Here is a 24,279-nt window from a genome sequence, read left to right as displayed (position 1 = left end):
TCTAGTCATTAAAAGCCATTTATGAGGTGATGATACAGGAAATGCCTTATGATATGAGGAGAGAAAATATGAGTGCATGTGTGTACATTGGTTCCTATTTTGTTTAAATAAAAGGCAACTATAAGAAGGTAAACTAATATGTTAAGTGGCTAACTTTGAATAATGGGGTTACAGGTGACCTTTATTCTTTATAGTTGATTATATCTCAGTTTTCTGTTTTATGTTATTTTTCTAGTAAGGGAGAAATAAATATATGTTTTAAAGAAATATCTCCACTTGGCCATCCAGGTGTCTAAATCCAAAATTGAACCCCCGTCATTCCTTCCACGTTGGTTTGGTGTTTTTATCCTGTCAAATCCTCATTCTCAATTTTCCATGTCTAGGAGTATCCAAGTACATCTCTTGGACTCTTCTTGCTTACTGCCTTAAGCTAGGCCCTCGCCTCACGCCTCAATAACACTTCTAACCTGCCCATATCTCCCTGCTTTCTGTTTCCTTTATCAGCGTATCTTATACAGCACTAGACTTGTCGTTCTAAAACCTTATCAGCAGCATTTAGCTAAGAGCCAAGCCTCTTGACCTGGTATTCAGATTTGCTACTTACTGAACCACCTTCTCTGTTCTCATCTCTGAATGCTCACCATTGTTTTTATGGTTAGTGTCTTTAGAATCCTTTACCTAGATTATGCTCATTTAAAAAAAAAAATTTTAACGTTTTATTTATTTTTGAGACAGAGAGAGACAGAGCATGAGTAGGGGAGGGGTAGAGAGAGAGGGAGACACAGAATCCGAAACAGGCTCCAGGCTCTGAGCTGTCAGCACAGAGCCCGATGTGGGACTCAAACTCACAAACCGCAAGATCATGACCTGAGCCAAAGTCTGATGCTTTACTGTCTGAGCCACCCAGGCACCCTGCTTATGCTCATTTTGATATCTTTCCTTTTCTACACTGATTTTCTTATCTGCAGTTATACCCTTGTGTTTAGTTCATCTCCTGTGTTTCCAGGCCCAGTTTATTTTCGGTCTTCTTGAGGTCATTGATAGCACTAGATCTCTTTTACACTTTCTGGTATGCTTGCTTAGCTTTACGCATCTCTTACCTATACTTGAGGTATTTGAGGATCGGCCTCTCTTACCTTTTCTATTGCTCATTTTAATGGCCCCAACCAAGTGTAGGACCCTGAGAAATATTTGAGAGGTATGAATCCTGCCTCAGAAATAAAGGTGACATAAGGCAACGTATGTGAATGTAAAACACTATGCATCAGTTCTCGTAACTGTCCGTAGCAAAATGGTGAGAAATTTTATTAATTAAAATATAAGAACTATGATATATTCTAAATAAAATAGTGTCAACATAGGGCACACAGGTGGGTGGCTTGGTTGGTTAAGTGTCCAACTCTTGATTTCGGCTCAGGTCATGATCTCACAGTTTGTGGGATGGAGCCCTCTATCGGGCTCTGCGCTGACAGTGCAGAGCCTGTTTGGGATTCTGTCTGTCTGTCTGTCTGTCTCTCTCTCTCTCTCTCTCTCTCTCTCTGCCCCTCCCCCAACTTGTACTTGTGCACACATGCACTTGCTCGTGCTCTATCTCTGGGAAAAAAATAGTGTCAACTTGCACATGTACCAGTGGATAAATGTGAATTCTGTACCTGCTGTGTTCGGTTCTTTTTATAAAACTCTTCATCGATTGCTGTCTTGTCAGTTTCCAAAGAATCAGACTAATTTTTCATTAGTATATCAGTACTTGATGTACACTAGTTATTTCCTCTCAAAGGAGAGGTGATGATCACTTCTGTTATTTTTACCATATAACCGTACTGCAGTCTGTTCTTCTCATTAAATCTGTGCCAGATTTATACGTTAAATCTTAGATTTCAGTGACTTAAATTTATTCAGTCCTGTCTTGTATTCCGTTATTGCCTTGGTTTCGTTAGTTCATAAACTTTAACTTACACATGATAATGTGTCCATGTATATTTGGACTACCTCCAGGAGTTCATTATGATTTTCATAATCTTGCATCTAATTAGGCCCTCGCCAGGACCTAGAAAACGCCAGTCTCCTCAGTACGGTGACCCTAAACCACACGGTAATCGACCAAATACAACTGCCAGAGTTCACCGTTCATCTGCACACAGTCTGCACAACGACAGAGGGAAAGCTGTTCGTTGTCGGGAAAAGAAAGAGCAAAGTAAAGGAAGAGAGGAAAAGGTAACTGTTACTGATTTTCATAAATTAAATATTTATTAACTTAAAAATGAAGACACTATAAATTTTGATAATTGTTAGTGGTTGAAACCACCAGACTGTATAACAAAACCTTAGTCATATTCCACCTAGGATTTTTCCCACTCACTATTAAACAGATATTTTTGGGTATTTGTTGTATCTTTATATCTTGATATAATTTAAGACTTGCAAACAAGTTGCAAGCATGGTGTAAGGAATTTCCATATATTCTTTACCCAATTTTAGCAAATATTTTGCCCCTTTTGCTTTATCATCTACTTTCTATATACTTTTTTTTTTTTCTGAAGCATTACGAGTAAGTTGTAGATATCATGCCCTTTTACCCTTAAATACCTGATAGTGTATTTCCTAAGTACTTGGACGTTCTTTTCCATAAACACTATCTGTTGTCACAAGCCGTATATTTTACATTGATCCATAGACCCTCATAAAATTCAGCCAGTTATCCCAGTAATGGCGTCAAGAGCTCATCTAGCCTCGTGCAGCAAGAGAGCACACGCTGCATTTGGCTGTCCTGTTTCCTTAGTCTCATTGCTGTGAAAATGTTCTCGGCTTGCTCTTTTTGTCCTTGCTGTTTTGGGCCTGGCATTTTTGAAGAGTGCAGGCCAGTTATTTTGTAGAGTGCCTCTCCGTTTGGGCTCTTCTGATGTTTCCTTGTGATTAGATTAAGGCTATACATTTTGGGCAGGAATACCATTGAAGGGAAGTTTTGTTCTTTGCAGTGTATTATGTAAAGAGGTACAGGATGTTTATTTGTCCTGTGACTTGTGGTAAATTGGAGTGCTTTGTTAGGGTGGTGTCTGCCTGGGCTTTCCACTGCGAAGTTGTTCTTTCTCCCTTTATAATAATTTGGGGGGAGATACCTTGAGACCATGTAAATATCCTATTTCTCATCACCATTTCATTTACTTGTTTTAGCATCCAGTGATCCTTGCCTAAATCAATTATTCCTATGACAGTTGAAAAATCATGGTTTTCTAATACAGCAAAACCTTGGTTTGCAAGCATAATTTGTTCTGGAAACATACTTGTAATCCAAAGCACTTGTATATATCAAAGCAAATTTCCCCATAAGAAATGATGGAAACTCAGATGATTCGTTCCAAAACCCAAAAATATTCATATAAAAATGATTACAGTACTCTCATATAATACAAAATAATAAAATACAATATATAAAGAAGAATAAATAAATTAACCTGCACTTAGCTTTGAAAACCTTCGTGGCTGGTGTGAGGGAGATGAGACAGAGGAGGGTTATTGTGTAGGATGACTTTGACTATCACTAACGGAATCACTGCTGTCTGTTAGCTCAATAGAATCTTTTTCTGCACGGAGGCCATTGTATATGCTTGCACGGATGTTGACTACAGTACTATATTAATAAACTCTTGTCATATACTGTATTTAACATAACTGGAACTAAGGCAGGAGAAGAAAGGGTCTATATCTCAGGCAGCCTGACCTAGAAGGAAGCAAAACATTCCTAAGCTTACTCTCGTATGAAAAAGCAAAGACTGTCCACAGGTGCTTTGAAGTGACAAAGATATACTAGTGCCAGTTGTGGGCACCTTCCAGCATTCTGAAAAATCACTGATTTCTGCCAAACACCGCGGCCTGAGACCAGGGATCCGAGCATGGGAGACTATCACCCACAATTCCGCAGAGAGAGAGAGGGAGAGAGAGAGGAACCATCGGCTCACTTGTGATCTTGTGATGTTCAGCATCACATACTACTTGTGGTGCAAGACATAACTCGTGTATCAAGTTAAAATTTATTAGAGATGTTTGCTCATCTTGTGGCACTAGCAAAACAAGTTACTCGCAATCCAAGGGTTTACTGTAATTAGATGCTGAATGGTGGTAGTAGCTAGTGACTAAAAAGAACAGACTTCTGGGTGGCTGCGTGCCTCAGTTGGTTGCGTGTCTGATTTCCGTTCTGGTCATGATCTCGGTTTTGTGAGTTCAAGCCCCATCTTGAGCTCTGCGCTGGCCCTGCGGACCCTGCTTGGGATTCTCTCTCTCTGCGTTTCCCCTGCTTGCAGTCTCTCTGTCTCAAAATAAATAAATAAACTTAAAAAAATAAATAGAACAAACTTCTTAGAAGAAGAGGATGATGGTAGTCAGAAAACTTCATGGAATAAAACCATTAAGCCATAAAAGGTGAATAGACTTTTATCCTATTTAAAATCTTTTATTACATATTCATTTTAGAAAATCAGAAAATAGAATAAGTAAAAACCCCTCAAACTCACATTCCTACTCTTCCTGAGATCTGTTAATCCCATGGAATATCCTTTTCCATATACATTACTTTTTTTTTTTTTTTTTTTTTTTTTTTTTTTTTGCCAAAAGTGGAATCATAAAGTAATCTGTTCTTTTCAGCAGTCAGTATATTCTGACAATCTTTCTATATTGAGCTGGTCTGTTCTAAATAGTAGCTGTACAAATGACTAGAGGAAAGGAAATACAAGCACAGACACGTGGTCTTTAGTGCATTTTCTTTTAAATTTTTAAAAAAATGTTTATTTTTGAGAGGTGGGGGAGGGACGGAGAGAGAGGGAGACACAGAGTCCAAAGCAGGCTCCAGGCCCCAAGCTCTTAGCACAGAACCTGACTTGGGGCTTGAACCCATGGACTGTGAGTGAGCTTGTGACCTGAGCTGAAGTTGTACACTTAACCAACTGAGCCACCCAGGCGCCCCACAGTGTTTCTCTTCAGGTCTTTTGCCTGTTGTCAAAATGGGTTGTCCTTCTACCATTGGGGTTTGAGAGTTCTTTATTATTTTTTTTTAATTTTTTTTTTTAAATTTTTTTTTAAACGTTTTATTTATTTTTGAGACAGAGAGAGACAGAGCATGAACGGGGGAGGGGCAGAGAGAGAGGGAGACACAGAATCTGAAGCAGGCTCCAGGCTCTGAGCCATCAGCCCAGAGCCTGACGCGGCTCTCGAACTCACGGACCGCGAGATCGTGACCTGAGCTGAAGTCGGACGCTTAACCGACTGAGCCACCCAGGCGCCCCGAGAGTTCTTTATTATTATTTTATTATTTTTAATTTACATCCAAATTAGCATATAATGGTTTCAGGAGTAGAATCCAGTGGTTCATCCCCTACATAGAACACCCAGTGCTCATCCTAGCAGGTGCCCTCCTTAATGCCCTTTGCCCATTTGATCCATCCCCCCACCCACACGCCCTCCAGCAACCCTGAGTTTGTTCTCTATTTTTAAGAGTCTCTTATGTTTTGTCCCCTCCCCCCCGTTTTTATATTATTTTTGCTTCCCTTCCCTTATGTTCATCTGTTTTGTGTCTTAAATTCCACATATGAGTGAAGTCATATGATATTTGTCTTTCTCTGACTAATTTGGCTTAGGATAATATACTCTAATTTTATTCTTGGTGTTGCAAATGGCAGGTTTTCATTCTTTTTGATTGCTGACTAATACTCCATTGTATATGTATACCACATCTTCTGTATCCATTCATCTGTCGCTGGACATTTGGGCTCTTTCCATACTTTGGCTATTGTCGATAGCGCTGCTATAAACATTGGGGTGCATGTGCCCTTTCAAAACAGTGTACCTGTATCCCTTGGATAAATACCTAGTAGTGCAATTGCTGGGTCGTAGGGTAGTTCTATTTTTAATTTTTTGAGGAACCTCCATACTGTTTTCTAGAGTGGCTGCACCAGTTTGCATTCCCACCAGCAGTGCAAAAGAGATCCTCTTTCTCCGCATCCTTGCCAACATCTGTTGTTGCCTGAGTTGTTAATGTCCGCCATTCTGACAGGTGTGAGGTGGTATCTCATTGTGGTTTTGATTTGTATTTCCTTGATGGTGAGTGATGTTAAGCATTTTTTCATGTGTCAGTTGGCCATCTGGATGCCTTCGTTGGAAAAGTGTCATGTCTTTTGCCCATTTCTTCACTGGATTATTTGTTTTTTGGATGTTCGTTAAGTTCTTTATAGATTTTGGATACTAACCCTTTATCTAATATGTCATTTGCAAATATCTTCTCCCATATTGGTTGCCTTTTAGTTTTGCTGTGAGAGTCCCTCATATATTCTGGGTGCTAGCCCTTTGTTAGATACATGTTCTGCAACTATTTTCTTTCAGTGTGAAACTTGTCTGTTTGTTGTTTTAAATGGATCTTTTACAAGGCAAAATATTTTAATTTTGGTGAAGTCCAGTATTCCAATTTATAAATTGTACTTCTGGTATTGAGTTTTTAACTCTTTGCCTAGCTCTAGATCCTAAAGATTTTCTATTCTTTTCCTAAAAGTTTTATAAATTTATGTTTTACATTTAAACTCATGATCTGTTGTGAGTTGATTTTTGTGTAAGGCTTAGGTTGAGGTTCAGTTATTATACATGTGCAATTTCTCCAGCACCATTTGTTGGAAAGGCTATATTTTACCGAATTGCTTTTATACCTTTTTTTAAAAAATGAGTTAGGCATATTTGTGTGCCTTTGTGTTTCACTGATACATGTATCTGCCTCTCAACCAGTACTGCCCAGTCTTGGTTACTAGAGCTGTCTAATAAGTCTTCAAATTGGGTAGACTGATTCATCCCATTTCATTATTTCTTTTCAAAATTGTTTTAGCTATTCTCGTTCCTTTCTTTTTCCGTATAAATTTTAGAATCTTGTCTTTTTTTTTAATTTTATTTTTTATTTTTAAAAATTTATATCCAAATTAGTTAGCATATAGTGAAACACTGATTTCAGGAGTGGATTCCTTAGTGCCCCTTACCCATTTAGCCCATCCCCCCTCCTACAATCCCTCCTGTAACCCTCAGTTCTCCATATTTGAGTCTCTTCTGTTTTGTCCCCCTCCCTGTTTTTATATTATTTTTGTTTCCCTTCCCTTATGTTCATCTGTTTTGTCTCTTAAAGTCCTCATATGAATGAAGTCATATGATTTTTGTCTTTCTCTGACAATTTCACTTAGCATAATAGCCTCCAGTTCCATCCACGTAGTTGCAAATGGCAAGATTTCATTCTTTTTGATTGCCGAGTAATACTCCATTGTGTGTATGTATATATATATATATATATATATATATATATATATATATATATATATATATATATATACCACATCTTCTTTATCCACTCATCCATTGATGGACATTTGGGCTCTTTCCATACTTTGGCTGTTGCTGATAGTGCTGCTATAAACATGGGGGTGCATGTGTCCCTTCGAAACAGCACACCTGTATCCCGTGGGTAAATGCCTAGCAGTGCAACTCCTGGGTCGTAGGGTAGTTCTATTAGTTTTTTGAGGAACCTCCATACTGTTTTCCAGAGTAGCTGCACCAGCTTGCATTCCCATAGAATCAGCTTTTCTACCTCTACAAAGAATCTTGCTGAGGTTTTGATTCATGAGGTTTTGAATCATGTTAAATCTGTATATCAGTTTGTGGAAAGTTGACTTCTTTATTATATCAAGTCTTCCAGTTCATGAACATGTTATTTATCTACTTTTATTTAGAGTTTTTATTTCTTTCATCAGCATTGTATAGTTTCAGAATACAAGTCTTGGAGATGTCCTGTTAGATTTTACATTTGTTTCACTTTTTTTAAGTGATTGTAAGTGGCATTGTATTTCTAATTTCAGTGTCTACCTATTCGTTGCTAGTACTGTATATGGAAACAGAATTGACTTTCCAAAAAAATATATATATTAATGGTGGTTTTAATATAATGCAACATAGGGGTGCCTGGGTGGCTCAGTTGGTTCATCATTTGTGGGTTCAAGCCCCCCATCAGGCTCTGTGCTGACAGCTCAGAGTCTGGAATCCACTTCAGATTCTGTGTCTCCCTCTCTTTCTGCCCCTCCCCTGCTTACACTCTGTGTGTGTGTGTGTGTGTGTGTGTCTCAAAAATAAATCTAAACATTTAAAAACAATTTTTAAAAATATGATGTAACATAAAGTTTACCATTTTAGCGTATTTATACACACACACACACATACACACACACACACACACACACACACACACACATATATATATATATTTTTTTTTTTTTTTTTTTTTTTTTTTGAGAGAGCGAGAGCTGGGGAGGAGCAGAGGGAGAGAATCTTAAGCAGGCTCCACACTTAGCATGGAGACTGACATGGGGCTCAATCTCATAACCCTGAGATCATGACCTGAGCCAAAATCAAGAGGCGGACCCTTAACTGACTAAGCCACCCAGGCTCCCCCCATTTTAACCATTTTTAAGTGTGCAGTTTAGTGAAGTTAAGTACATTTATATTGTTGTACCATCACCACCATCCATCACGGAACATTTTCAATTTTGCAAAACTGAAACGCTACCCATTAAATAAATAAATAGCTCCCTGAAAAGGAAAACTCTGTCTTCTGCCTACTCCCTGCTCACAGAACACTTCTGAATTCCAAGTGTGTAGGGTTCCCCACACCAACCAACTTGCCAACACCAGCTGCATATCCTACAACTTAAGTTTGACACTTCTCTACCTGGAGTTAGCATCGGATCTCCCAGGTAAGGGCTCAGTCCCACAAGATTGCTTCCACATCAGTACCACTTGCAAGTCAGGATGTCCCCTGTGTTTCTGATCAACTGGTATAAATCAGAGGCTACCATGACTCCCTCCTTGGTTCAGTAATTTGCCAGAGCAGCTGACTGAACTCAGGAATAACAGTTTATACCGGGCTACCAGTTTATTACAAAGGATACAACTCAGGTACAGCCAGATGGAAGAGTAGCATAGGGCAAGGTATATGGGAGCTTCTGTGCCTTCTCCAGGCATGCCACGTTCCTAGCACCTTCACGTGTTCACAAACTGGAAGGTCTCCGAACCACAACCTTCTGGGTTATTATGGAGACTTCATTATGTGGTCATGATTGATTAAATCATTGGCTATCGGTGATTAATTGAACCTTCAGCCCCCTCCCCTTGCCAGAGGTTGGTGGGGTGGGGCCGAAGTTCCAACACTTTGATCACCTGTTTGGTTCCCTTGGCAACAGCCCTATCCTGTGGTTATCTAGGGGCTTTCCAAAACTTAAGGTGTTAGCATAAGCTCAGGCATGGTTCAGAGGGGCCTGTTAAGAATAACAAAGGACACCTCTTCATCTTTACTGCTCTGGAGCAATTTTAGGAGCTGGGAACAAAAACTAAATATTATAGCAAAAGATCTTCCCATAGTTCTTATCACTTAAGAAACTACTAGCGTTGTAGGAGCTGTGTGCCAGGAATGGGAGTTAGACTGAATATATACTTACTACAAATCATAGTATCACACTCCCTTTTCCTCCCTTCCTCAGCCCCTGGCAACCATTATTTTACTTTCTGTCTCTATGAATTTGATTGCTTTAAGTACCTCATATGAGTAGAATTGTACAGTATTTGCCTCTTCTTTTAGCTTATTCTACTTAGTATAAGGTCTGTCAGAATTTCACCAACTCCATTGGTTTTTATCCAGTCATCCATCGATGGACACTAGGTTGCTTCCACCTTTTAGCTATTGTGAATAATGCTTCCATGTCATTGGTGTATAAAAATCTCTTCGAGACCCTGTTTTCAAGTCTTTTGGAGATATATGGATATATATATCCATCTAGAAATGGAATTGAGTCATGTATAATTCTGTTTTTAATTTTTCAAGGCATCACCAAACTTCCACAGTGGTTGCACCATTTTTACATCTCCATCAATAATGCACATAGGTTCCAATTTCTCCACATTTTTGCCAACACTTGTTATTTTCTGTGTTTTTTGCTTTTACAAATTTTTATAATAGCCATCATGATGGTATGAACTGGTATCTCATTGAGGTTTTGATTTGCATTTCTCTAGTGATAAAATTGACTTTTGTATATTTGTCTTGTGTCCTGCCACCTTGCTGAAGTCATTTATTAATTTTAGGAGAATTTTTGTAGCATCCTTACCATTTTCTGAGTAGACATCATGTCATTTGCAAATAGAACATTTTTGTTTCTTTCTTTTGGATTTAGATGCTTTTATTCCTTTTCTTGCTCTGTTACTTTGGCTGAAACTTTTAGCGCTATGTTGAACAAGTGTGATGAAAGTGGACATGCTAGCTTGTTTTCAGTTTTAGGGGGAGGCCATTCAGTGTTTCTTTATTAAATAAAACATTAATGCTAGGTTTGTTGTGTATGCTCCTTACCATGTTGAAGAAGTTCCTCTTTAATCCTGTTTTTCTGAGAGTTTTTATTCTAGATGGATGTTGAGTTATGCCAGATGCTTTTTTAGCATCTATTGTATGATGCTATAGTTTTTCTTCTTTAGTGTGTTAATATATAGATTAACATGTGTGTGTGTGTGTGTGTGTGTGTGTGTGTGTACTATGTATTGAACTAGCCTTGCATCTCTGGAATAAACATCAGTTGGTTATAGTATACAATTCTTTTTTCTTGCTGGATTCTTTCTTTTTTGTTTAATTTTTTTTTAATGTTTTTATTTATTTTTGAGACAGAGAGAGACAGAGCATGAGCAGGGGAGGGGCAGAGAGAGAGGGAGACACAGAATCCAAAGCAGGCTCCAGGCTCTGAGCTGTCAGGACAGAGCCCGATGCGGGGCTCAAAGTCACAAACTGTGAGATCATGACTGAGCTGAAGTCAGACGCTTAACCGACTGAGCCACCCAGGCACCCTTATTTATTTTTTTTAATTTAATTTTTTTTAGTAATCTTTACGCCCAGTGTGGGGCTTAAACTCACAACCCTAAGATCAAGGGTTGCATGCTCTTCTGACCAAACTAGCCAGGTGCCCCGACCTTCTCTTTTAAATGCACAATACCTTCCTTGAATTTTTTATGTTAGTATCAGATATTGAATATGTATATTGTGAGACATACTTTTTTTACCATCTAGTGTAAGACTTTTGAATATTATAAATATTGGCTAAGTGGATACATTAATACTTTTAGATCCCACCACTAAGAAATCATGTTACGGGCTAACCAATGTTGATGAGACAGGGTAGGAATTCTGGTACAAGCCAAGTAAATATTTACCATAGTTCAGAGCTTCGTACATTTCCTTGCCTTATATAAAATTCGAGTATCTCTAATTTTTTACAGCACCTCATAGGACAAAGAGAATACCCATCCATTAGTGAAGAAGTTAGGTTCAGACCACTTTGCCATGTCCTAACAGCACATGTTGGACACAGCTCAGTTTCTCAGACTTTGGAGGCAGAGTAGACATTTCACTGTCGTTCCTCTTTTACCTTGATTTTCCCACTATTCCTTTTATCACAGAAACTGCCAGAAACGCAGCTTCACAAAAATGTGGCGTTATTGAAAGGAATGTAGTAGTTTTAATGTGGAAACAGAACTACCTGGAACTGGTAGTTCACCCAGTGTTCAACAGATTCTGCTGGGTTTCCCTCAAAAATGCAAAATATCCTGCAGTGCTCTGTGAGTTTGCCATTGTGCCCTGCAGTACTTCCGTACATGGCTTACGAGCTGTGACCCTAAGGACTGTGGGCACAGAGCACAGGAGGGGATCCCACCTAGGGATGGAGGTGTTTCTTGGAGTGGGATGGGAACTGTGGAAAGGGATGTTTTAGGAGCATTGGTGGGGGCCAAGTAGGTGGTTAAGAGTGAGCTGTAATCTTAGCTACAGAAACCGTCTGCCTTTAACCTTATGTCCTCTAAAGCTCTGAGATAAATGTCACACATATCTGATATTCGCTAGTAACCACAGTTCATCTCAGTATTGATTTCTTGATTCTTGCCAGTTCGTATACATAATATTTTTGTTTCACTTGAGCACTTTTGTCATACTTTTTATGTAAAAGTAAAAGTTGAATATGAAACTCTGATAACTCTGATGTTGGTGTAGAAGGATGACTTAATAGTCTTTGATTCTCTCCTTATTACTTGTACTATTATGTTAGCTCTTTAAAAAAATATCACTGGAGTCCAGTCTTTGTGTCTGACTCACAGAAACAAAATATAATTGTTGAGGCAATCAGAAGCTCCTGTTTTTTTTTTTTTTCTCCCAATGTAGAACAAATCACCTGCTGCAGTTACAGAACCAGAGACAAGTAAATTTGATAGTACTGGATATGATAAGGACTTAGTAGAAGCTTTGGAAAGAGATATAATTTCTCAGAATCCCAATGTTCGATGGTAAGTTATATCACAACAAGATAATGGGATAATGCTTTTAGGAAAAGAAAATGGAACCAGTGTGGGCATGCGCTGAAGATTAGTCCTTGGGGATGGACCCAGAGTACATGTAGTGTGAACCCAACACTTGGTTCAGGCTGTATCAAGTGTCTGTCTGAAACGATTTGATTTGATTTGATTATAACAAATGATAAATAAGTTTATATTAAATAAGAAAATCTTCCGTACAGAATGGGAAGAAGATCCCAGAAATTTCCATCTTCTTTTTGGGACATCCTCCAATGGTGAAATGGCAATGACTCTTATTGCATGTGTGTTGCTTGTTTTGGTTTTTACATAAGCTCTGTGCCCAAGTAGGGCTTGAACTTAACGACCCCGAGATCAAGAGTCTCGTGTTCTACGGACTGAGCCTTCCAGGAGCCCCATGTTGCTTGTTACCTGTGGGTTTATCCCATGGGTGTTTCTTTTATTTTCTCTGATTTCTAGTAATGGCTCTGAACTTATTTAATATTACATTGAATCAAAGAAGTATCATTGATGCACTGAGTTCTAAAAGCTCCCTTAATGATTTTTAGGGATGGCTTTGGGGATGTTTTACAAATGTTTTTTGGTATTTGAGATTTATACAGTGAGCATTTATTTTCATGGAAATGCCACGTGTAGAGTTTTCTAGTGGTTGGAGATGACTTCATGGCGGTCTGTCTGATACTCTTTATCTCTGGGGTCTACCTCTCGGGAGGGTTGGAGGCAAAGCGGCAATATTGCAGCCTGGCTCTGCTCTATGCCCTTTTTATTCTTTATGTTTGCTTGTTTGTTTTTAACGGGCTCATTGTTTCTAAGTCACGGAGTTTATGGAATGAGCATCACAAGAGCAGGAATGTAAAATGAGACACCTGATCTAAGATCTAAGTGGGCCCACAGACCTGTGTTCTGCTTCACCGGGTGGACGGACAGTCTTTCCCGCCAGGAACTCGAGAGTGAGCTTGTGCTGCAGGTCCGCCGGTCGGTGTGGCGGGCCTCGTCACGGTGTGCTGCGGAGAGGGCGGGCACTGTGGGCGCTGTGAGCCCGTGTGCCTCTAGCAGCTCTCGGGGCCGACTACGTAGAGCTAAATGTGGAACATAAGAGCTTGTTGATAAAATCTCTCCTCTTTCAGGGACGATATTGCTGATTTAGTGGAAGCTAAAAAGTTGCTCAAGGAAGCTGTGGTGTTACCCATGTGGATGCCAGAATTCTTTAAGGGCATCAGGAGACCATGGAAAGTAAGTTTGTTATTGTTATGGCACTGACAGCGTGAAGGGCGTGTACATTGCTGTGGAAAACTCATATTTATCTTATTCAGGGAAGTGAGGGGAGAAAGAATAGGTAAGAAAAGCTTTCAATCAGAAGGTATGTCATGCAGAATTTTGTTTAGACCCAAAGCTCTTGCAAGGTTCCCAGAATAAGAAATAGGTACAGTGTGACCTTTGGAAAGTTGATTTCGAGTGAGCTTGTATTAGCCTGTGAACAAGTTGCCTAATGCAGAAACGCTGTTTTATGTCAGATGCTACACTTGTATCCTCTGCTTCTTGCGTTTGTCTTTAAGAGATGGAGACATCTGGATCGAGTAGGTGCTTTTTTTAAAAAGTCATGAGCTCTCTGAAAAGACAGTGAAAAAACCTTTCTTGGATTTGGAAAATGTGCTGATGGCTAACTGCACTTATGAAGAATTCTTGAAATATGAAATGATAAGCAAGCTACAAAGTTCTAGGCCTACTTTGAGTACAGCTGTGTAACAAAAAAACTAATTTGTTCAACCAAAAGACTAGGAGGAAATATGTCCAAGTAATATTGGTATTTGTGTTAGAGTGTGATTATTATAGTATCGATAATATTGATTATATTTTTCTCATTTCTGAGTTCCAGATTTTTACTAATGCAGTTACCTTTTATAATGAGAAAAGTAAATTTGTGCTAAAGTATCCTTTTGTTTATGTTTTATTTGTCTTAATATTATGTATTAGTTGCAAATTCGTAGTAATGGAATTCTTATGAATTAGAACAGTGGCTGGTAAATCTCTCACTTGTGTTCTTGTCTCCGCAACAGGGAGTGTTGATGGTTGGGCCACCCGGCACAGGAAAGACCCTCCTTGCTAAAGCAGTAGCCACGGAATGCAAGACAACATTCTTCAATGTGTCCTCATCCACTCTGACTTCCAAGTACAGAGGAGAGTCCGAGAAGCTTGTCCGTCTTCTGTTCGAAATGGTGAACGTTTGAGCCAACTCTAAAGATTCTTTACCTCTAAAAGGGGAGAAAGTGAGTCGTAACTATCTCCAGTGTGTAGAACAGTGAGGCAAGGTGATGTGCCCAGAGTGGGATTCCCGTGCCTTCGAAGCTAGAATCCTTTAATCACATGAGTAAATCGACTTTTTCCATGTCTCCTTTCCTCTAGAGGAAGAGCCATCTCTGATGGCTTATGGGCATGCTCACATTATGGGATCTGCATTACTAACCTGCTATAAGAGTTTGAAATTACTCTGTTTTCTAAATCAGTAGGCTTAGGTATAATATGGTAAATGCACTGTCATAACAGTAATGCAGAACGGTGAAAATCAAGTAGTTATGGAACTTAGATCACCTCCAGTCTATTAACTATATAGTAAATACCTTGTGTTTAATGCCGCAGTCTTTGGATTGTTACTTCTTTGCTTGTTAACTTTGAGTTTCTTTTTTCCTTCTTCCACCCCCCACAAATCTGAATATCAGAAGGAATATAATTCAACAAATTCTAGTAGAGTGTTTAGATTGAATTCAACAGCTTTCTAGACTTCAGACTCTAAGCTTCACTGATGATTTCAGTCTTGCCTCATTTAAGAAATTGTGTAGTTTAGGGGTGCCTGGCTGGCTCAGTTGGTTAAGTGTCCAACTTCGGCTCAGGGCATGATCTCGCAGTTCGTGAGTTTGAGCCCCGTGTCGGGCTCTGTGTTGACAGCTCAGAGCCTGGAGCCTGATTCGGATTCTGTGTCTCCCTCTCTCTCCGCCCCACCCCTGCTTGTGCTCTTTCTGTCTGTCTGTCTGTCTCTCTCTCTCTCTCAAAAATAACGTTAAAAAAAATCATGTAGTTACATGTATTAGAACAGAGTTACACTTATTATAGAGAATGGCTAGCATTCTTAACTCTAAAGACTCCATCATGGATGAAGTCTTAGATAGCTATGTTAATGACGCTAGATCTTACTTCCTTAGGCTCAGAATAAAAACAAGCAAACGAAAACCCTTATATAATTTCAGGTTATCCATGTCTTTTTTAAAAAAATGTTTTTAATGTTTATTTTTGAGAGAGCGAGTGAGCATGAGCAGGGGAGGGGTAGGGAGAGGGGGACACACAGAATCTGAAGCAGGCCCCAGGTTCCAAGCTGTCAGCACAGAGCCCTATGCGGGGCTTGAACTCATGGACCGCAAGATCATGACCTGGGCCAAAGTCAGATACTCAACCAGCTGAGCCACCCAGGTGCCCCAGGTTATCCATTTTCTGTGAAGTCTTCTGTTTCAATTCCTATTTTGTCCTTCAAGTTCGATAACTTATAAGGCAGGATGCAAATTCTAACAGGTTCTTCTTAATAGCTTATCAATAATTTATGCCACTAGAGGAATCTAGTGGAGAACCTCTTAGATCATTTATTTGTTTCAGGGGAAAGAAAATTATACTGTCAGGATTCCAGAATAACTAGGCTTTTTAAAAATGTAAGCTAAGTAGAGTAAATGGCTAAGTAGGGCATCTTTAGAGCCAGGTGGCCTGGGTTCAGACCCCTCCTCTCTCGCTTTCCGAGCTGGTAACTGTGGGCAGAGTCCTTTCCTGATCCTCAGTTGCTTTATAAAAAGAGGACCATTCGACAGGAGTTACTTCTGTGAAACAAGCTCATGCATATAAATTGTTTAATACAGAGAGCCTGACTCACAAGGGCAAATAGAAATTAGCTGTTCTGTTTAAGAATTATTTGATATATTTTCTAATGGAGGGTTTATATTTGAGAAAACTGACCATTTTCTTCTGTGTGGAAGCCTGTTTCAAAGTATTAATTTACGTTATTTTTTATAGTGAGGTTTATGAAGGTATATCAAACAGCTTATTTTTTACTGGCTTCCCTGGTGTTTACCATCTCTAAATAAATGCCTGCTTATCTGGAATATGCTGCTTTCAGTTGTCTGCTTAAGTAGGGGCTTAATCTCAAGCAGTGCCTACAGTTTGGAGCTTCTGCCTTTGCGACTTTTGATTAGAGCTCAGATTTAAAACTAGCTTAGTTGGTTGTTTTTTGTTTTTTTTTTTTCTGTTCACCATATGGGCTCTCTTGTAGAGTAAAGTGATACTGCCTCTCATATCTTGTTTTGACTGCTCTATAGAGGACTTGCCTCTCCCTGAGGGCCCAGCCCTGTCCCCAGAAATCTCTCAAAGCAAACATGCCTCAAGGCTTGTATTTTAAATAATGTCACTTAAATATAAGTGGATCCAGGAGTTTTCTCATGACATGGTAACAAACACATACAAAAACTTAATGTTAAGTATAATTTTTGTTGCATTGTCAAGAACTTTTCATTTTCAAGTGTCAGAAACCTAATCGAATGAGCTTAAAAGAATAATATACTGGGTCATGTAACTAGGAATTTTTGGAGGTTATGTTTTAGATTTTTAGACCTACCAAGATCTAGCAATTCAGATGTTTTTGGGAATGTCTCTCTGACCTTTGCCTCTATTTTCCTGTGGATTGGCTTTGATTTGGGGCAGTCCTGAGTGGTGGTGAAGATAGCCATCAGAGCCTTAAGCCTTGTGTTTATTGTCTTTAAGGTAATCCCAGAGGAATTAGCCCTCATCTCTCAGTTCTTCCAGCAGAATTCCAGGGATTAATGTTTGGCCTGTTTTGAGTCACATGCCCGTGCTTCAGTCCATCATTTTGGTTAGAGAATTGGGAGTGATCTGATTGGCCAGGCCTGAATGATGCCCCTGTAACTTCAAAAGAGTTGGCTTCTCTTGAAGTAGTGGAACAAGAACGTAAAAGGATGGTTAATGAATGAAAAGGTGGACTTCTGTTACCAGAAGGGATGCTGTGCAGGCCAAAACATTTGAATCTGTAATATTTTCCATGTCATCCAAAGCCAATTTACATGTGCCTTGTAGCCTCTGCTTTAAGTCAGACCATTCTGCAGACCCTGAATAGTTGGGAAGAATCTACTAGGTTTTTTCTCTGTATGGCAACAAGTAGGTTGAAATTTAATTTTTATTAGTGTAGGCTCTGTTGACAGGTGGTTTCTTGATAGAATTTCAATTGAGAATATTTTTTGGATGCTTTTTTTTTTCTTGTTTTCTCCTCTATTTTTTTTTCCTATTATTTGAAAAGAGTACAAAAATTTTTGTACATACTACCAAAAATCAAATCAGGACACCTTATTAAAAATTATCCAGGGTGCCTGGGTGGCTCAGTCAGTGGAGCATCTGACTCTTGGTTTCGACTCAGGTCATGATCCCTGAGTTCCTGATTTGAGCCCCACATCAGGCTCTGTGCTGACAGCGTGGGGCCTGCTTGGAATTCTCTCTCCCTCCGCCTCTGCCCTTCCCCCACTCTTATTCTCTCTCCCTCTCTCTCTCAAAATAAATAAACTTAAAACAAAAAATTAGATTGTCCCTGTGGAGGGAACTGATGACTTAGAATTCAGATTTTCAACTAAAAGAGAAAATGAGATTTAAAAATGTAAGGATTCTCCAAGTGGACAGACTAAAACTGAATCCGTACTTTGGAGGCACAGTGCTTCCAAAACAGTGAATTGCCTCTTAGAGGATGCTAGATTATAACTCATGGTCCAAGAGAATTGTAGACCCAGTATAATTGCGTGTTCAAGTCCATAATGTTCACTTGCCATTGCAGACTTTTATTTTTGGAAAAACCTTTGAAAAGTGCTGTTGGTTCACTAAGCCGTGTTTTGAGAAATCTTTGCCATCATTTAGCTTCAAACCCTCCTGTGCATTGATTCTGTAAGTTTGGATACTTCATTTAAAAATGGTTAATAATGAACTTCTTTAGTTACTGTAATAAATGTATTGTCAAATGGAAAATGGCAATTTAATGAGGATTTCTTAGAGGGAATCTATATAATTTTATTTAAGGTAATGGTTGTCCGTAACCAGTTTTTTCTAGAACTTAAGAACACTTACAAATATCTGTAAATGTTTTCCGGCCATTGTCGTCCTTATTGTTGCAGCATACAAGGTAATTCTGTATGTGTATCACTCGTGAGTAAATATATATTGCCAGCTCAAGTACTTAGTGTCACGAAAAAAGCCATGTAAGATTTAAGTATACGGTAAGCTTATGTTAGACGCGATCTCTTAGCTGTTCCAGGTTATCCTGTCCCCCCAGCATTAGGACGAGACAGATGCGTTGTGGCTCTTCTCCTGATTGCTCTAGATAATTTTTAAATGAAATAAAAACCTGGTGTTACATGGTTTCTTTATTTAGGCTCGATTTTACTCTCCGGCCACCATATTTATCGATGAGATCGATTCCATTTGTAGTCGCAGAGGGACTTCAGAAGAGCACGAGGCAAGCAGGAGGGTGAAAGCAGAGCTGCTGGTTCAGATGGATGGTATGTGTGCGTCTGCGCACGGACTGAGCTCCACTCCTGGTGCTAAGCCACACGCTCCAGACGACCGGAGACGGCTGGCAGTAGGTCCTGGAGGTTGACGGTATACTGGGTACACTGACTGTGGGGACATGCCAGAAATAACGGCGATTCACAGAGCCCTCGTGGGATATGCTCGGATTTCTTATTGTTAGCAATGAAATTGAAATAAATGCAAATAACTTTGCCTCAGGGATACGGATGCTTTGAAAAATTGTAGAAATTGGTATACAGTTAAGCTGAGCTGGTCTTTTGATTAAATCTATTTTGAGGTGTTTTTTTTTCTTTTTTTGCACACTAAAACTTAGTTTTCTTGGGCCCCAAATTCATCTGTGTACCAATTAGCTTAAGAAGTCGTAGGGAGGCTTAACAATTACACTACCTTGTAATTTAGTACCAAATATGAGATGATCTTTAAGTAGTTGAGCTTTAGTTTGTATACTGACTGAGTGTCTTTTTACATTCTCCTCACCCTTTTTCGTAGGTGTTGGGGGTGCTTCTGAAAATGATGACCCTTCCAAGATGGTTATGGTTCTGGCAGCTACTAACTTTCCCTGGGATATCGATGAGGCATTAAGACGACGTCTTGAGAAAAGAATCTATATTCCATTACCATCAGGTATCTTCATTTGAATCTTGTCAGAAAGCTCATGTTAACTGTTAGGTAGTTTTGCTTAGAGATTTTAAAACCTGGTATTAATTGACTTTCCTTTAAGGAGACGCTTGTAGGATGTCTTTGCTTGTATTAATTGGTTTGGCTCTATCTAGAACCTGAAAGCCTCGATGCCAGGAAATTTTAAATAGCGAGGAGTGTCTCTTAAATTTTTAAGCAAATGAGCTCTAAGATTTGGAAAACAAACTTCTTATACAAAGTAGACTTGATTATGTTTATGTTGAAGGCTTAACATTTAAAAATTTGTTTCCATCATTAGCAAAAGGCAGGGAGGAGCTGTTACGAATAAGTCTACGTGAGCTGGAATTGGCTGATGACGTTGACCTTGCAAGTATAGCAGAAAATATGGAAGGTTATTCAGGTGCGGACATTACCAACGTGTGCAGGTATGAATTATTTTGAAAGCACAGGTTTTTGTGGGTATTAACTTCTGTTAGGAAGCGTTTACGCTGAATTAATAAGATAGGTGAAGAATAAAGACCTATATTACAGTTTCTAGTCAGAGACACAAGTTTTGGTATTAAGTTCGTGGTAAGGTGCTGGTAAGAATTTGAGTGTTTTGCATGTCACTGAACAGTGTGGTGCATTTGAAAACTACAAGTTTGAGAATTTGGTATTAGAACAACTGGTGTAATATAGAAAATCAGTAATTCTCGGATTAAAAAAACGTTGCTGTGCCTTTTCCATATACTTTTTTGTAAGAAATAGAACCGTGGAACTGATCGGGCATACTCAAGGAGAGTACGATCTCACTTTCAGTGCAAGTGTCCCGAATAGGATAGGAACAGCAGTGAAAAAGAAACAAATCTCTAATCCAGTTGATTCAAGTAGGTTTTGTCCTGATTTAAGTATTAGTTCATATGTTTATCAGCAAGGTACTCATTGTAAAGTAAGCTCCCCACGCAGGTTGTCGTGAGGATTAGTGAAAACTAATGTGTGTCTGTGAAGCAGCTGTGTTTTATTTTACAGTGTACTTAAAAGGAAAAAATAAATATCTATATATACTTGTTTTTAACGTTTATTAAGGTTATTTACTTTTGAGAGAGAGAGCGTGTGAGAGGTCGGTAGGGGAGGGGCAGAGAGAGAGGAAGACGGAATCCCCAGCAGGACCCTTGGCATAAATGGTGGCTGTTATCCAAGGTGAAACTTGGTGAAAGCAGAGGTCCTTAAATCTGAAGTTTCTTCTTTAAAAACAAAACCATAAAAACCCCAAAAACAAACAAAACTAATACAGAAGGGAAAAGAGAAACACCTTGATTTGATCATTTAGTTTTTCTTACACAGGTAGAAAATATTTTTCAGCTCACAGGTTCTCTCTTCTCTGATGTTTATTTTATCGGCCACTTAGAAAGAAATTCAATTGCTAGCGTCATTGTTAATACCCTTTTACTTTTCCTCGGGCTTCCTGCTCAGGATCATTCATTTAAACTAATATCCTTATTTTCATCTTGGAAGATTTAACTGCTAAAAAACAACTCAGAACAAGCCTTGTATCTGATACAAGATTCTGTGCAATACTACATATGTCTAGGTATGGATAATAACAGAGTAGTAACACATACTGAAAAAGTTTTCTTTCCCCAGGTTTATAGTCAATCAAAATAACACTGTGTGTGTTTTAATTTAAAAACTAGGGATGCATCCTTGATGGCAATGAGAAGGCGTATTGAAGGTTTGACCCCAGAAGAAATCAGAAATCTTTCAAAAGAGGAAATGCACATGCCTACAACTATGGAGGATTTTGAAATGGCTTTAAAAAAAGTATCTAAGTCAGTTTCTGCTGCAGATATTGAAAGATACGAGAAATGGATATTTGAGTTTGGATCATGCTAAATTCTCACATGTAAACTGTGAGAAACCTGCCTTAAGTGTTTGAATAATAATTAAATGTAGTATTTCACTGCACTGAGTGCTATATTTTTTTAAACTTTCATAATGGTAAGATTTTAAAAACGATTCTGAATAAAGGCAGTTTTTTAAAGCTGCAAGCAAATTTGTTTTATTTTAGTATTGCCCCATTTCTCTTTCACTGACCACGTATGTTGCAGCACAAATGTGATTACTTAGCTTGGAAAGCGTCTTTCTACGCACTTCTGTGCACAGCGTCTTCTCTTCCCCTGTGCGTCTGCCGTTCCTTCTAAGGAGTAAGACTGGCTGTAGCACCCTGGGTGCCAGTGGATAACTGGAAATTCCCTAACATTTTTACACAAGTGGCCAGTGACGCATGAACCACGCCTAGTGCACCTTCCTGCTTGCCGTTCCAGTGGTTTCCCTCCTCTTCCTGGGAGAGCTTTAAAGCCCCTTCGTTTTACAATGCACTTAAAAGGAAAAAAATATATATCTATATATACTTGCTTTAATGTATTTTTAAAATTTTTTTGTTTATTTTTTTTTTTTTTAATTTTTTTTTTTTTCAACGTTTTTTTATTTATTTTTGGGACAGAGAGAGACAGAGCATGAACGGGGGAGGGGCAGAGAGAGAGGGAGACACAGAATCGGAAACAGGCTCCAGGCTCCGAGCCGTCAGCACAGAGCCTGACGCGGGGCTCAAACCCACGGACCGCGAGATCGTGACCTGGCTGAAGTCGGACGCTTAACCGACTGCGCCACCCAGGCGCCCCTTGTTTATTTATTTTTGATAGAGACAGAGCACAAGTTGGGGAGGGGCAGAGAGAGAAGGAGACACAGAACCTGAAGCAGGCTCCAGGCTCTGCGCTGTCAGCACAGAGCCCAATGCGGGGCCCGAACTCATAAACCATGAGATCATGACCTGAGCTGAAGTCAGACGCCCAACCGACCGAGCCACTCAGGTGCCCCTTGCTTTTAATGTTTTTAAGTTTATTTACTTTTGAGAGAGAGAGTGTGTGAGAGGGGGGTAGGGTAGGGGCAGAGAGAGGAAAACAGAATCCCCAGCAGGCTCCGCATTGTCACTGCAGGGCCCGACACAAGGCTCCATCCCACAAACCGTGAGATCATGACCTGAGCAGAAATCAAGAGTTGGACGCTTAACCACCTGAGCCACCCGGGCGCCCCGTGTACACTCTTGCTTGACTTTATTCTGCCTACCTATGAGCTGCCCTGTAGGCAAGTAAATTCTTGTAAGCTTACGCTGCTCACGGTACCCTAATAAATGACTCATTAACCCATTCACTCATGGATACTGTGCATAATTAAAATAACAGTTAATGCGGGCACCTGGGTGGCTCAGTCGGTTAAAGTCCGACTCTTGGTTTTGGCTCAGGCCATGGTGTCGCAGTTGGCAGGACTGAGCCCCGAGCTGGGCTCTGTGTTGGTGGCACGGAGCCTGCTTGGGATTGTCTCTCTCCCTCTCTCTCTCTTTTTCAAAATAAACACTTTTTTTTTTTTTAAAGTAACAGTTAATGGTGCAACTATGTTAATAAATGAAATAAAAATTAATGGCATACAATCTTACCTAAGATACTCATTTAAGATTACTTTTTAAAAATGTTTATTTATTTTGAGAGAGACAGACAGAAGGGGATGGGCAGAGAGAGCGAGAGAATCCTAAGCAGGCTCCTAGCTGCCAGCGCAGAGCCGGATGCAGGGCTTGAACTCACAAACCGTGAGATCGTGACCTGAGCCAAAATCAGGAGTGGGACGCATAACCAACTGAGCCACCCAGACACCCCAAGGATTACTCTGTAAAAGACAACTTATTGTATCGTCTCAACCATACAAAACAGAGCCTCAAAGAGACTGAGTGCTGCGGTGCCTGGGTGGATCATTCGGTTAGGGGTCCGACTTCGGCTCAGGTCATGATCTCGCAGTTTGTGAGTTCAAGCCCTACATCGGGCTCTGTGCTGACAGCTCAGAGCCTGGAGCCTGCTTCGGATTCTGTGTCTCCCTCTCTCTCTCTGCCCCTTCCCCGCTTGTGCTTTCTCTCTCTCTCAAAAATAAACAAATAAAAAAAAAAAAAAAGACTGTCACACCATGGTCCCAGGTGTCACTGGTAAGGAGGCAAGGCAGGAGAGGGCTCTGCTAACTGCAAAGCCTACACTCTCCAATTGGCCACATAGCCTCCTACATTGTTCTCCTTACCTAGAGTCTATAAGCATCATGCTTCATGGATGCACTGGAGGTAGAGCTGGTAATTTCTAGCAACTTTGAGGAAGGACATAAAGAGTTACTATAAGCTGGGTGACTTTAGGATCAAACTAAATTTAAATTGCATGCTATCATTTATTCTATAACTTGGAGAAAGTGTATTTCACAGGGCTGTTAGTCCTTATTAAAAACAGCTAGGCAAAAATGAAACCTCACTCCTTCACTCTGCCACCTGTCATCTTTCCCCCACACATACGTTATCTATTTAGCCTAAATCTAAGGTGGTTTTATTTTTTACCCCCTCTTCCCTAAGTTGGTTTTTTTTTTTTTTAATTTTTTTTTAATGTTTATTTATTTTTGAGACAGGGAGAGACAGAGCATGAACGGGGGAGGGTCAGAGAGAGAGGGAGACACAGAATCTGAAACAGGCTCCAGGCTCTGAGCTGTCAGCACAGAGCCCGACACGGGGCTCGAACTCACAGAGCGCGAGATCGTGACCTGAGCCGAAGT

General features: G+C 39.7%; 1 protein-coding gene across 4 annotated transcripts in view; it reads left to right on the top strand.

Annotated features, from left to right (window-relative positions):
* KATNA1 (katanin catalytic subunit A1) overlaps positions 1-21,609 on the top strand; it is a 41,651-nt gene extending 20,042 nt beyond the window's left edge. For 3 of the 4 annotated variants that reach the window (XM_042940062.1, XM_042940059.1, XM_042940061.1), the window contains 8 exons: positions 2,034-2,214; positions 12,260-12,381; positions 13,536-13,641; positions 14,466-14,624; positions 18,869-18,995; positions 19,516-19,650; positions 19,964-20,090; positions 21,339-21,609. In XM_042940062.1, the coding sequence (XP_042795996.1) occupies positions 2,034-2,214; positions 12,260-12,381; positions 13,536-13,641; positions 14,466-14,624; positions 18,869-18,995; positions 19,516-19,650; positions 19,964-20,090; positions 21,339-21,537 (1,156 nt within the window). In that variant the 3' untranslated portion in view covers positions 21,538-21,609. The remainder of the gene's footprint in view (positions 1-2,033; positions 2,215-12,259; positions 12,382-13,535; positions 13,642-14,465; positions 14,625-18,868; positions 18,996-19,515; positions 19,651-19,963; positions 20,091-21,338) is intronic. The other variant, XM_042940060.1, reaches the window with a different exon arrangement.
* The last annotated feature ends 2,670 nt before the right edge of the window (positions 21,610-24,279 follow it).

Source organism: Panthera leo, chromosome B2 (genome assembly GCF_018350215.1).
Source record: "Panthera leo isolate Ple1 chromosome B2, P.leo_Ple1_pat1.1, whole genome shotgun sequence".
Classification (NCBI taxonomy): Eukaryota; Metazoa; Chordata; class Mammalia; order Carnivora; family Felidae; genus Panthera; species Panthera leo.
The sequence above is the reverse complement of the archived record's forward strand: the minus strand, read 5'-3'. Positions and strand labels throughout refer to the sequence as shown.